Source organism: Heteronotia binoei, chromosome 8, assembly GCF_032191835.1.
Source record: "Heteronotia binoei isolate CCM8104 ecotype False Entrance Well chromosome 8, APGP_CSIRO_Hbin_v1, whole genome shotgun sequence".
Lineage (NCBI taxonomy): Eukaryota > Metazoa > Chordata > Lepidosauria > Squamata > Gekkonidae > Heteronotia > Heteronotia binoei.
Window position 1 is genome coordinate 37,348,658 of NC_083230.1, and position 14,652 is coordinate 37,363,309.

Here is a 14,652-nt window from a genome sequence, read left to right on the forward strand (position 1 = left end):
AGAGACTGCCCCATAAATGGATTTGGGGTTTTTTTGTAAGATTATTGTATGAAACAGTGAGTAGTAATAATTTAAAACATTGTATGGATGTGAATAGAAATATCTTGATGTTAAAATGAACTGGTGGTTGAGAATGCAAGTTGAATCGAGATATGCTAAAGATAAGATGACAGGTTTTAATACAGAACAATATGTATTTGATAAAATTTTGTTGGAACCACAAGAAAAGCTAATTTTGAAATTATATGCTTATCTACTTCAAATGAAGACACAAGACGAAGTCATAAAGGATTGTGTGGTTCAATGGGCAAAAAACTTTGGATATTGCATTAGAAGATTGGGAGAGGCTGTGATACTTAATGTCAAATTAACTAGGTCAGTAACTTTCAAAGAAAATTTATAGAAGATGTTTTATAGATGGTATTTGACACCACAGAAACTTTGTAAGATGTATACCAATATCTCCAACAAATGCTGGAAATGTACCAAACATATTGGTTCCTTCTTTCATAAGTGGTGGTTGTGTGAAACTGTGAAAAGATACTGGAAAATGGTTCATGAAATGTTACAGAAGATCACCAAGACACAGATTCATTTTAAACCAGAACTATTTTTATTGAATATATTCCCTGAGGACTATTCTAAAGAGAAGAGACATTTGCTGGCACACTTCAATACAGCAGCTGGGATTTTCCTGGCACAAAGATGAAAGTCTCAGGAAATTCCCACAAAAATGGACTTAGTGGGAAAAGTTTTGGAAACAGCAGAGATGGATTTCTTATCCCAGTTGTTAACTGGGAAATCTAAAGAAGAAGCAAGAAAATGTTGGATTAAACTTTATGCCTGGTTAGATAACCAAGACACTTAAGATTCTCTGATGTGAACTTATTTTTTTTCCTTTTTTCCCCCTGAATTTTATATTATAAAATTTGCCTCTATTGGAACTGTCAGATTTATTGGACAAGTTTAATAAATGGAGTATACTATAAAATGTATAATGGACTCAGTGTAATTGAGACAATAATATCAGAGGATAAATTTATAATAAGAAATGATTGTAGAATTATAATTTTTGAAAGTTTTTCTAGATATAATAATACCGGAATGTAATTTGTTCGCTATCTCCCAATTCCCTATCCCCTTCTTTTCTTTTTTTCTTAAACCAATAAAACTTTTTTTGGGGGGGAAAGAAATATCTTGATGTTATATTGAAAGATGCTTTCTTAAAAAAATGTTTAGAATATGCTGTGAATGTACTTTTTTGTTCATTCATACTACAGTTTAAGGCAAGAACAAGCAGATTCCTCCAGGGTCATTTTATTTTGTTTTCTTTGTGTCTTTAACCTCAAACATGATGTGATGGTCTAACAGAATTTTGAGCAGCAAAACACAAGTATTAGTAGAGAAATTTTCTTCCATTCTCCAGACAGTGGGGGGAATGAGTTAGGTCTTAATGGTGGGAAAGTCTCATTAATCAAGAATCCTGTGCAATACTCCCTCTAAGCTGTGGCGTCTTGTGAGCAAAAATTCTACTTTATGAGCTACTGGAATTAAAGTTATGAGCTACTGCATAAATTAGCTTGCTCTGGGGCCATTGTTCCTGAGCTAAGACAAAAATATGTGAACCAGAGGCTAAAAAACTGTAAGCTAGCTCGCACTAACTCTGCTTAGAGGGAACACTGATCCTGTGAAAAGTATACCTAAGTGTTGTATCACAACAGCAAAATAACAGAATCCCCTTCAAAGTGACCCTACTGTGTGCCAACAAGACAGGAGAAAGAAAAATGTATGTGTTTTAACTCACAAATCCCTAATTTTGAAGGTTTTTTTATTACTATCATTTTGTTTCTGGGTTGCAGAAGAATACAGTGGGAATCTTTTGAAATACAGGGGGAAAAAAATAAAATCAACTCAAAATCAAATCTGTGGGCAGGTGGGGGAGGAAAACCAGGAGCATTCTTTACCAGTTCCCCCACATCCCAAACAGCATTCTAGGTGATGAGTGAGAAAGAACAAGATCTTCTCCCATGTCGCCTTCCACTACTACAACAGTTGCAGCCACCAGTACTACCAATGCTTGAGCTGAATGGCTGGGTGGCAAAGTAGAGCAATGGTAGAATTGTGTCTGCATGGAGATCTGAGGAGGGTAGCTGAGCAGGCAGCCACCACAGCAAGGAGTGGGCAGGTGAGCGAGCCAAACTCCCCCCCCCCCAAAACACACAACCAGGGTAGAAATAAAGCTATGGATGGGTGGGGCGAGAGGATAACTGGAAGCCTCCATTGCCAATCTCTCGCCATATACCAAATATAATACCTCCTACTACCAGTGTCTCAGATTATGGGAGAAAAAGACCATGAGCCTCTCTGTGCTGCTGACATGGCAGCTGTTGCCATCACCACAACTTGGGCAGCCAGAACATTGGGGATAGAAAGTCAGGCAGGCAAAGCAGTGGGGAGTGGGCAGTTGAGTGAGTCAAATCCCCTTCTGCCATTGCCACAGAGGGTGATTGAGGAAAATCTGAATCCTCGGCCCCTTCCCAGTGTCCCAAGTTTGATGCAGCAGCTGTCACTGCCATTATAACATGAACCAGCAGATTGGCCCACTGAGTAGAATGGTGAGGTTAGGGTTCCCATTCTCCCACTGAGGGCAGGGGTTCCCCTAATTTTGGGCCTGCAACCTGCTACCACAGAACTGGCTGTGATTCAACAGTTCCCGCCACCTCCTATGTGGGACCAACGTCAGTGTCCTTGCTCATTTGGGTCTTACCCATATCCATCGCCATATCCTTGGTATCCTCCCCATGAGTTACCGGAATGGGATCAATGCTCAGAAGCTTCACACTTCTCGAGGGTTTCGCATCACTCTGCCACTCGTCGTGCACTTTTGGCATCGGTGTCGATTCCTCCTGAGAGACACAAGAGAGCGGTCTGGGGACCCGCAGGCTCATCCGTCGGTATCACTCAGGTCACTGGAACGTGCTTCGACCCCGATGCTATCAGAACATTCTGGGAGGAGCGATTCTTCGACATCAGATTCCGAGGTCGGTACCAATGATCCGGATAAGGCAGCGGAGCCTTCTCCAGACTTGCACATAGCTGAAGACCTTCCAATATCCCCCTCAGAGGATCTCAAGTCATATGGGGATCTGGTGAAGTGTATGGCACAGTCTCTCTCCCTCTCGGTGTTTCAACCACAGCCAGTTGATGATACTGTATTTGATATAATGCAGTGAGACACATTGACGGCTGTGGCCCTTCCAGTGACCAAAGTCATTCTGCAGGCAGTGAAGGAGCCGTGGGCAAGGCCGGCATCCACACTAATTTCCTCACGACGCCTGGACCACGTGTATCGTGTCCTGGAGGCTGGTGCTGAGTTTTTGTTTTCTCATCCCAAACCCAATTCGGTGGTGGTTTCTTCGTCGTCGAAGGCGCGTGAGACCCACTCTTCCCCACCTGACAAGGAGGGCAAGAAGATCGACAATGCTGGCAGACGGTTCTACTCAGCAGGAGCTTTGGGAGAAAAGATCTCCAACTACGCAGCATGTATGGCACACTACCAGTATTCGATTTGGGAACAGCTCACACCATTGATGTCATCTATGAGTGAGGAAAAGCGGGCTTCGCTGAAGAAACTGCAGAGCTGGGCAGCTCATCTGGAAAGCATGAACTGGAGTCCTCTTGGCTGGGTAGGCATAACAGTCACACAATCACAGGCACAAGCAGAAAGCTGGTTGAAGCTTGGCTGGAAACACTGCTGCATGATCTATACAGCCCAAATGTCCATACTGAGGCTGGCAAAGAGGCCAAATGTTCGTAGTCAAACAAGACTGAATGTCCATAAGATAGTAGGCATGTGAATTTAGAGACAAAAGTCAATAGTGGCAAAGAGTCCATGTGGACCTGGCATGTGGGCCATGTCAGCCAGGAGAATCATAGTCTTTAATGGTGGGAGAGGGGGTTCAGGGCTAACAAGGTGGCTTACCTGAATTTGTTTATTGTGCATTGTGTTCTAAAGATCAGAAGCTTCCTGCAGAGAAATTTAGACTGTAACTGATACTGTTTAGCTAGCCTACCACATGTAAAGACAGAAACCTGAATGCTACTGAACATGAACAGTGTCATGGCATAATGAGAGTGTACTCGCTGGTACTTCCAGTGCCTAGAATCTTTGTCCAGTATTTTGCCAGCATTGTCAGATACGCAAAGATCTTCTAGAACTTAACGGAACCTGTCACAGATTTCAGTAAGTTGTGATATATTCCTATAGTTTGTTCTATTCAAGAGAGTCTGGCACAGAATTTCACCAATGTAAATATTTATTAGGAAATGAGGAACAGGATCTCAGGTGAACTGTCTTCAGACATGATAGATAACAGGAGACTTCCTTTAGTCACTATGGCACAATATACAAAGAGATTTTGCGTTGTTTCTGATTCTTCTACACAGAAGTAAAGTTCTATTAAAAACATTCCTGCTTATCACGAAGTGTTTAAAATATATATATATATATATATCATAAGGTACCTGTGTTGGTCTGCAGTAAAACAACTAGATTCAAGTCCAGTTGAGATCTGTGATGAAAGAAGCTTTGATTATCAAAAGCTCATTTGTTGAAAATCTTGTTGGTTTCTCAGGTGGTATAGGACTTGAATCTAGCTAAAATATATGGAATAATTCAACATTTACGTCCTTGTTTAGTGACAAGAAACAAGGGGGAATAAAATGGGGAAAATAGGAAAATATATAGTCCAAGCACATTCTTGGAAACACAGTAAGTTATAGGCTTTAAAAGGATTTCTTGATATTATCTTCATATGACATTATTTTGTGTAATATAAGTGCGGTGGGGCAGAGTTCACATGCAGTAATAACTTCTACCTTCACCAAAGAAACTAAGCCGTATACTTGAAACAAATTATTGTAGCACAATTACACAATTTTTTTCACTTAAAAACAGTATTCTAGACTTTAAAAACCTATAATGAGGATATATTGTAATATAAAGAATACCTGAAGTTGTGTAAGTAATTTATCACATATTTTTGGCATGTGTCATGCATGGATTATTTCATTTAATTGGCACAATTTCATTCTACATTGAATGTTAAATGTGTGTGTCTTCCTATGTTTGACTCTAATCTTTTAATTCCTCATAACTGCATGTCTGGAAAACTAAATCTCTCTAACTATATTGGGAAAATTTTAAAAAATTGAAAATCCAAAGATTATACATTTGACTTTTTAAAACTAGGTAGACTGGTTTTATTTAAACCCATTGCTGGATTTCGGGTTTTTTTTAATGCTCTTCAAAACTCTTTTTATATATATTTTAATTTTGTCCAAGTATTTCTCATCTCTAGACGGAGTGCACTTTCCAAAGCACAATACAATAAACTAGTGAAATCTAAGAAAGATGCAAATGTTGCATCTTCTTTATGAACTTGATTGCATTTTCCTTTATGTAAAATGATATCTAATGAATATAAGGATGTCTACACAGATCAGATGATTTGATATCCCGATGAGCTAATGCAGAAAACTGGGTAATTTAATCTTACACATTTATTGATTGGGGAACTGATATAAACATCAGTTGCTGTCTTCTTAATGTACAGCACACAGTGTTTTAAGAGACATTATACATTGGCTATGCATCTGTTTTACGCATACTATGGATCCAAGTGCTCTTCTCACCATCACAAAAAAACAGGTCAAATATACTACTACAGAATGTATACCTTCAAATCTTTACATTTTGAACATGTCAAAAAGAAACATGAAAGAGCTTTAATACCACTAAGACATTAAGACAAAAGAGCAATCAAATGTCAAATGTCCTTGGATGGTGTTATGCCCCACATTATTTATAAATCTATATTTGTAGTCAAAGTGAAAAATAATAAATGTTTTACAGTGTTGCTGTGAAAAATCGGTACCTAACGTGTTAGATCTTTGAGCATAATGCTTTATTTCCCCATTTCCTAGCGAAGGCAAGTCGACAGGTTGACATTGCAACTCAAGGATGGTTCATTGGTCTTATGTGTGCAGTTGCCCTTCTCATCTTGATTTTGCTGATAGTTTGCTTCATAAGAAGAAATAAAGGTGGAAAATACCCAGGTACTCTATTTATCATTGTAAGATAAAATATTTAATTATATTATAGCAAATAGACTCTTTATTTGTAATGGAGGACATCCCAAGTGCTCTGGGATCCATGCTCTGGTCACATCAAAGTGCTGTAATTTGTCCTTTGAAGACAGTTTAGTTTAAGATAGTGTGGCAAGACTGTCACATTGATACTATTTTGAAAGATGCTTATAGGCTCCCAGTTTGTTTCTGGGAACAATTCTAATGGCACTTTGCCTTAGGCAAAATGGGTGATGATGATCAGAGAAGTTTTCTCCTGTGGGGAAACTAAACCATGGAAGTTTTCTCTCTCAAAAACTTTGACAACTTTACTGTACATTTGCAGTGGAATCCAAAGAGTCTAATTTCAAATGGTTTAGAGTTGAATAACCCTGAACAGGATTGCATTGGCAAAAACATTTTTATTTTCATTTACTTTTGGTTCAGTTTGTGCTGGCCAGTGTTGCTTTAATTATTTGTTAGTTGTTAGTTTGTATTGATTGGGAGCTTATTCTTGTACTGGTGATTTTACTGTTAGTTTTATTGTGCTCCTTGCTCAGATAAATTATGTGAATGTGTGACTGGGACAACTGAAACTTTATCCTGTATTTTATTTGATTGTGTGTTGATTGCCCCTTTGAGAGATCTGTGGATACAGCTGGTGATAGACTCCAGTGTTTCCCTTGTTTTTATGCCTTTCCTGCTGATACAGATCCTGGTGCTACTTTAGCTGTGGCTAAATTTCTGCTAGCAGTGACTTTCATGCAGGAGTGGAAATATCTTTGTGGTATTTGTAAGATTGGTTCCGCCCAAGACTGTTGTGCTGGGTTAGTGGATTGTTGACTAAAGAAATGTTTTATTGTACTTTCATTTTATATGAGCACTACGACGTGAACATGTAAGTGCTCACATAAGACACAACTACAGTGAAACAAACACTAAATTGGAACTCTTGATGGTGTGTATTTAATAGCAAGCATCTCTGCTGTATGGCAATCAAATTATTTTTGGAAGCTTCTGATTTTTTTAAACAGCTTTCAATGTAATATGGGAGCCAAATATTGGCAATGAAATTTAGTTTTGTTCTTTGGAGCTTGGCCACAATAATTTAATTTATTTTGTTCTGTGCCAAATTTTCTGGATTAAAAAAAATAGTATGTAAAAGATTACGTTGATGTGAGAGGAAAGCAACAATTCCACTAATACATAAAAACCAGTGGTCCTTTCATTAAAAATGTGCAATTTTTATTCTTTCAGCACAAATTTCTGCAATACTTTTGTATTGATCCATGTCCCAATATAACTTGCATTCATCTTCCTGCCCTCATTTTAAATAAAAATCTCTTAAATTCAAGCTTATTCCATGAGGAAAATTCCTAATGACCATGTTGTATTAAGGTATAGACACAAACCACATTTTTGCAGTCTGGTTCTTAGTTCATGGCTGAACCACAAAACAATGCGAACTGAGGGCGTTAGTTCATGAACCAAACCAGTTCATAATAGTTCATGATGCCTGCTTTCTGCTCCTCACCACTTTTTGCAGGGAGTAGAAAGTAGTGGTTTGAAAGATTCTGAACTCCTATTTTCTGCTCCTTGCTGCTTTTAAATGCAAACCATGGCTGGTTCAAGGAGAGAGAGAAATAAAACTCAAAAGCAGTCCCCACCCGTGACTGATAAGCTAGTTTGGTGTAGTGGTTAAGTGTGCGGACTCTTATCTGGGAGAACCAGGTTTGATTCCCCACTTCTCCACTTGCACCTGCTGGGATGGCCTTGGGTCAGCCATAGCTCTGGTGGACCAACAGATCCTGCTCTCTGGGTGCCCTGGGCAGAGGACTCTAGAGCTGGAGAGAGAAAAGTGCTCCCCTCTGGAAAAAGAGGTGCCCCCAAGAGAGGAGCCTTCTCTTCTCCCCAGTAGTGCTCCAGTTCCCAATCAGCCACTTTTGCAGAAAGGGGCCAAGTGGAAACCTGCCTGAAGGCAGCTGGACTTGGAAGCACCATTCCTTAAGACTCCTTACAGCCCTGGCTCTGAATTCCTGCTGGTGGTGGCTCCCCAGGCAAGAGGGATGCAGAAAGCAGAAATCCCTCAATTTTTTTCCTGTAAGCAAATGGCCCCCAGGCCCACACACACTGGAAAACCTTCCCCCAAAGTGGGCTTGTAATTTACAAGGAATTGAAATTGATTATTTTCATCAGGCAAAGAAAATAGGAAAATGTGAAACTGTTAATTATTGAGGAGACCTTTTCTTGTTATTGAGGAGGCAGCAATGCTAGAATTCAGCATTTAAATAGTGGCAGTACGCATAAGAATGATCATAACAGGCCATCTTTCAGCCCTGAAAAGACATACTCTCCTCACCATCCCCAGCCCAAAGAAAACAACAGAACATCTTAGGGAGACAGTGGGGCCCAGGAGGTGAGCTAGGCTTTGGGCAGGGCTTTGATAAGGCATTGGTCATGGTCTTCAGGCATCAGTGGGGCTTTTTAAATTTGAGGCTTATTTCGGAGGGGTTGCAAGGAAACAGGGTAGCTATGCAGATTTGTCCTTTTCCTTTCTGCTGCCCACTTGTTTGGGGATGAAGGGACAGCCACAAAGCAGCAGGTGACCCAATCCCCCCAACAGCTATCACTGGTTCAGTTGCCTTGTGGAAACCTGGCACTGTTTACTTTGACTGTCTTGAGGGTGGAGATCAAGGCCTTCAGACCCCAGTCTGCTCTGGGTTCCTAAACAAAAACCCTCTTTCTGTTGCAGTTCTTGAGGAACAGGAAACAGGGAGTTAATGGCTCCAAGCCATTTAAACCCCTTCTTTCTGCTCCATGCCACTTTTCATGGGGAGCAGAAAGCAGGGGTTTTAAAGGCTTGGAGCAATTTAAACATCTGCTTTCTGCTCCCAGTGAAAAAATAGCTGAGTGATGGGGAGCAGAAAGAAGGGGTTTAAATGGCTTGGAGGGTTTTAAATGGCTCAGAATTCTGCTCTTCACCCACCACCATGAACTGCCCTAAAATACTTGAAAGTTCAGTTCATAAACTTTGGTTTACAAACCACAAACCAGCCAAAATTCATCATGAACTTACGTTTGTGAGACAGTTTATGCCCATCCCTAGTTGTATTAGTTGCTGCTGTAAATGAGCATATAGACTAAACAACATAATGTCAGTTTAGTACTAAGCTACAAAGTTTGCAGTGACCAGATTCAGTAGTTGAATTGAGCCAATTACTGGTTTTTTTTCAGTTGGGCGGTAAATGAATCAAAGGCCTGCTGAATGGGTTTGTGACAGGGTTTTTCAAAACTGAGCATGCACAAAAGCACAGCTGATCTATTAACATGCTAAGGTCTATTTAACCACTGGATATTAGGGGGGAAAAATTATACACTGTGTGATGGATTTAACAGTATATTTAAACAATTGCCTGCAGAACAGAGCATCAGTGCAGGAAGGACGAGGTGGAAGGGGCAAGGAATTAGAGCCTTATCATGCTGTGAAAGCCAACTGTATAGTTAGGAAAGAATAGTTGAACCAACATGCTCAATGGCCACAAGCAGGTCTATTAAAAATATCATCCTGTTCAAAACTGGCAAACAGTAAATGAGCCAAACAAATGGATGTTCAGTTGTGCCTAGATACTGGCAGCAAGGCAAAGAATTGCGTTGGTACAACATAATATCCCATCAGAATCTTTCAATACACAATTACATAATTATGTCATCCAGGTGTATTTTTTTAACACTAATTTTGGTTTTTCAAGTGAAAGAAAAGGAAGATGCTCATGGTGATCCAGAAATACAGCCGATGAAAGAAGATGATGGAACTCTTGGAGAATACAGGTAAGCAACTTTGTTCTTTGTTACTAGTCATGTCAACTTGGATTTGATATTATAATGGGTAACAGTGAGTCCATTGTTAAGACCTGCTGCACAAAACTCCGAAACTTTTAAAGCTAGCATTTTTAAACATGATGCCCGGTTGACATTGTAAGGAATGCTGGCATCACAGGCAGATATGCTGGTGTATGCTTTCATTTGCCATTGTAATTCAGTTCACAGACATAGATATCAACATGTCTATTTATATAGTAATTCATTGACTCTAAGAATAATTTGAAAATGCCATGGGTGCAGGCAAATCATAGTGCAGCAAAAAGCACAGGAAGTCATTGCTGCATCTTCATTGGTATAAAAAATATTCATGATCAGAAGAATTTATAAAGCCTTGCCTCCTGTCTTTGCTGGTAGACCTGTTCCCATGAAAGTGGGTCACTTTCAAAGTCAAGAAACATTCGTTATGATAAATCAAAAATGTAAAATGCAGATCCAAATTACAGTATTAGTATCCTGGTACTTAAATAATTTGAATCTAGGGGTTTACCTCATCCATAATTCTGATATATTGGCCTAAGGTCTCCACTGTGATTTGTTTTTGTATTTTTGTGTGTGTGTGCATGTGTGATTTCTGCACCCTTATATTTACTCTTTTTGCCTTATTCCTTTAAAGGCAGGAATAAAGCAGGGTATATAAATGTACTGACTTAAATCCAGGCTTAATAGTGAAAATGTAACTGATTTCAGTGATGCCCAGATTCTGCTTTTTCTGGACAGTACAATAACCAGTTATTGACAATTTATAGGGAATTCATTTGTGAGTAGAATTTTTTTTAAAAAAAGAACTAAGCATATGAAGGAAGAACGTCACACTTCAGCATAATTCAGAGGATGAGAAATGTAAGGAAGTCTCTCAGTAGCTGCAGTGGTTGACTGTCTTAAAAGTTGGTTCATCATTATTAAGAAATTGCTTTGCGTCATAAAATCCTGCTTTCAAATTCATTAATTTATAATAGTGATATCTTTTAAAGAGGTCTTTATTGTTTTGATCAAACCTGTCAGATTTAAACAAAAAATATTGTTTTCTTAGCAGATCTGGACTTCATGTCTTGATTTCATATTGTATCATATGTCCATATATGTCGTGGTACCATTTTAAGACTTATTTTAGTTCTCATATGTAAGTTACTGTAGTGTGTCGAATGTCTTTTAAAAACCAATGCATTCAGTATATTTTAATCTTTTTTATCTATAGAATATTGCAGTCACATTGATCTGACTGTGGTTTAATAATTCTGAATGCCAAAAATTAGCTTCTGTGTTTTTTTTGTGGTTATTTTAAGGTGGTTTGATTTTCTTTTGCAATGTTTGTAGTTAAACATTAATAATTATAAAAGGCATGAGTGAATAACAGTTTCTATAGCAATCTGCAGTGTGGTTCACATAGAGACTGTTAAAATAACTTGCACTTCTGATGCTTTTCTATCTGTGGACTACTAGATATTATGCAGAATTATGCCAATGTTATGGATGTTTTGTTGGACAATTAAGTTCTAGATGTGATCATCACATCTATTCTAATGTGAATCCTAAGCCAGGATTTGAGTGTATGTTTTGAAAAGTTTAGCATGTTAATTCATAAAACCATTTTCCATTGCTCATTTGGTTTGTGTACTTAAAGAAACAATTGCATGAACCTGAATATAGAGGCCTGAGGAAATAATAAGTTAGTCTTCCATCCAATTCATTTAACTATAATCTCTTTTTAGACATAAGCACTTTGCAATTCATCAGCCATAGGACTTACCTCTTTTCTCTCTAGAGACAGGCAGATGCAGACAAATACTCAAATAATGGAATATGAGTTTATGCCCTTTGTGCAGCTCAGCATTGTTACAATCAAATCAATCAATTGGTTCATGCTGCCATAGGCAGCCCTATGATACAATGTGGTGCATTTTTGAGGGGAACTTTGGTTTTCTTCAAGAATGCGAGTATCTTGAACTTTTTTCCATCACTTCAGGTCCATGTCTCGGTGGACAATAAAGAAAATGGACAAAAGAAGAAAGAGAGAATGTAGTGAAGTCACCAAATTTCCTGAAGCAGACCCTGTCTTTACCAAAGCAGTGTCTGTATGGTCTGACAGATCCCGTATATCCAGAAGGTCAGGAGATCAATCCTTCAGCACAAGATCAGAGACCTCCCTTAGGAGAGTCAGGCACTCTTCAGAACACTCAAATGTTAATTCCATCTCCCCTTCGCACTGTCAGAGGAAAAAGATATCAACTGAATGGCAATCTGAAGGTGATTCTAGATATTACACTTCACAACAACGAACAACAGAACTGGATGAAGGGTCAGATTCTCAGGTAGGAAAGCACTCCCCATTTCCAAAAAGGTTCAGCAAGGGACCATCCTATCTGCAGCAGTCATTCAGTAACACTATAGACATCAGCTCAGATTCAGAAGAGAACCACAGATTCCATATGAAGAAGGTAAGACCTTCTATTTCCACTACTAGTAATTACTCAAAATCTGACAAAAATTCACAAATGAGGTCTGTTGTAGTACCTGAGATCACTGCCATTTTGAAGGATGCCTCTGTGGCCAAAGCTACTCTCCTACCTACCAACCATGCTGGACCTTCTCAAGCAGTGGTTTCTGAAGGACCACACATAATAATTACTGATACCCCTGAAGTAACTAGACATCAGTCCCAGATATCAGTATCTGAAGCTGTGAATGTTTTGAAAGAGCTTGCAGCTTCTACAAAAAAGAAACCTAAGTTTCATTGGACCTTAGAAGATAAATCACCTTTAGAGGATGGTGAAACATCCTGTGTTTCCTCATTGGATACAGAAGAGGATAATGAGCCTATACGTACATTTAAAATGGGGAACCAAAACTACTTATTCAAGAATATTCAGAAGCAACTGAAATTAAAGTCCCACAAGTCTAAACAGCTTTTAAAAGAAGACAAGTCAGATAAATCCCTTCCAGTTCATTCAGCAGTCCAAAAGGTAATCTGTAGAATATGGAATAACCCTAATGTAAAACATGTAGTTCCAAAAATTCTGCATAAGCTATATCCTCTTCCAGTGGACAAAGCTGCTTTATGGGGGACTTTACCCAAGATAAACACTTTAGTGGTCAGTGGGAACGCCAAGTCATGTTTCCCTTGTGTTGATGGCCCCGTTCCTAAAGATTCAATTGATAGAAAGCTTGAGGCTGCAATCAAGAGATCATTCAGTTTAGTTGCAGCACAACTGAGAGTCTCCCTATATTCTGCATATGCTTCTAAAGCTTTATTAGCTTGGCTTGCAAAAGAACAAGTGAGCAGTGAAAAGACAATGAGTACTTCTTCAAGCAAGTGGAGAACACACATTCTATCTAGAATTGCAGCAGATTTCATCCATGATGCAGCTGAGGATTCTCTTAGACTCACAGTTAAAAACATAGCATGCCTCACAGTAGCCAGAAGGGCCATCTGGCTACGTAATTGGTCCTTAGATATACATATGAAACATCAGCTGTTATCGTTACCATACACTGGGGGAACTTTATTTGGAGATTGCTTGGAGCAAGTTTTCAAAGATTACGTCCAAAAGAGGAGATTGCTTAATCATTTCAAAAGGCAAAAATACTATTCAGGTTTTCTTTGTTATCCTCACAGATGTTGTACATCCTATCGGTTACCCACTAGGTTAAAAAGAGGAAGAGCTTTACAGTCCTTACATGTGAACAATATCAGATGGTATGGTGTTCAAAGAAATCACCATTGTACCAGGAAGAGACACTTGACTTCATAAAACTACTTCCCAGTAAACAATATAGGAAACATATTCATTTATTGCTTTGGTCTGTGAAAACTGATCAAAATGGATGTAAGAAGCTCTTCTACAATAATTTCTGCCCTGATAAACTTTAAATCTGTAATAGATGTTGCAGAATTTACTCTTTCCTTGTTGTTTCTTTCCATGCAGTAAGCATTGAATTAATATGTGTGGGAGTATATGTTTGGCATGTATACATACACACATACTTGTTTCAGTCATCATAACATATAATATCAAGTACTTTGATTTCTACCTCAGAATATTCACAAGGTAGCTTTTCAGGTGTGAAACTTCCTTGTTGATCCATCTGTTCCAAATCTTCTTTTAAACCATTCTCTGTAATAGTTCCAAAATTTCTAAGCATCAATTTTAATGACAATTATTCTTCTCATTTTAAAATACATAAAAATTAGTTATTGCACAAATCAAAGCATTTCAATGTTTAATCTGGAGCCTATGTTTGTAAAGGCCTTTTCCTGTGCTATAGCAGAGACGTAGGAATCATTGACTCACATGGTGTAGTACATTTCTGCCAAAAGCAGGGTGTGACTGTTTTTGTTTTTTGCTGATTCACCTCCCCTGCTGCAAATTTTCCATGTGCCTCTCACTCAGTTTCTGGGAGGGAAGGTCCTCATCTCCCTGGAGCAGTATTTTGGGTGACATGTTGAACTGCAGTGGGAGGAGGGAAGTGAAGAAGTCCCATTTCATTGACGATTCCACTGACTAAGTGCCTTCTATTTGCAGAGATTTACCAAAATCAACCTCAGACATATTTTTCCTCTGGGCTATTTTATGATCCAGGCATGTTTGTTGCATGAACAGACTTCCATCCCTGTCACTGGACAACATACACTTACCCCTTCAAAAG

General features: G+C 38.8%; 1 protein-coding gene across 24 annotated transcripts in view; it reads left to right on the forward strand.

The window, feature by feature from the left end:
* The window catches only part of NRCAM (neuronal cell adhesion molecule), a 116,627-nt gene that overhangs the window by 86,228 nt on the left and 15,747 nt on the right, over positions 1–14,652 (forward strand). For 21 of the 24 annotated variants that reach the window (XR_009555732.1, XR_009555733.1, XM_060244923.1 and 18 more), the window contains 2 exons: positions 5,986–6,117; positions 9,876–9,954. Coding sequence is in view for 22 of the 24 variants with exons in the window: in XM_060244923.1 (XP_060100906.1) it covers positions 5,986–6,117; positions 9,876–9,954 (211 nt within the window). In the remaining 2 variants the exon portion in view is untranslated. Of the gene's footprint in view, positions 1–5,985; positions 6,118–9,875; positions 9,967–11,971; positions 13,773–14,652 lie in introns of those variants that run through there. The other 3 variants (XM_060244912.1, XM_060244924.1, XM_060244925.1) reach the window with 2 other exon arrangements.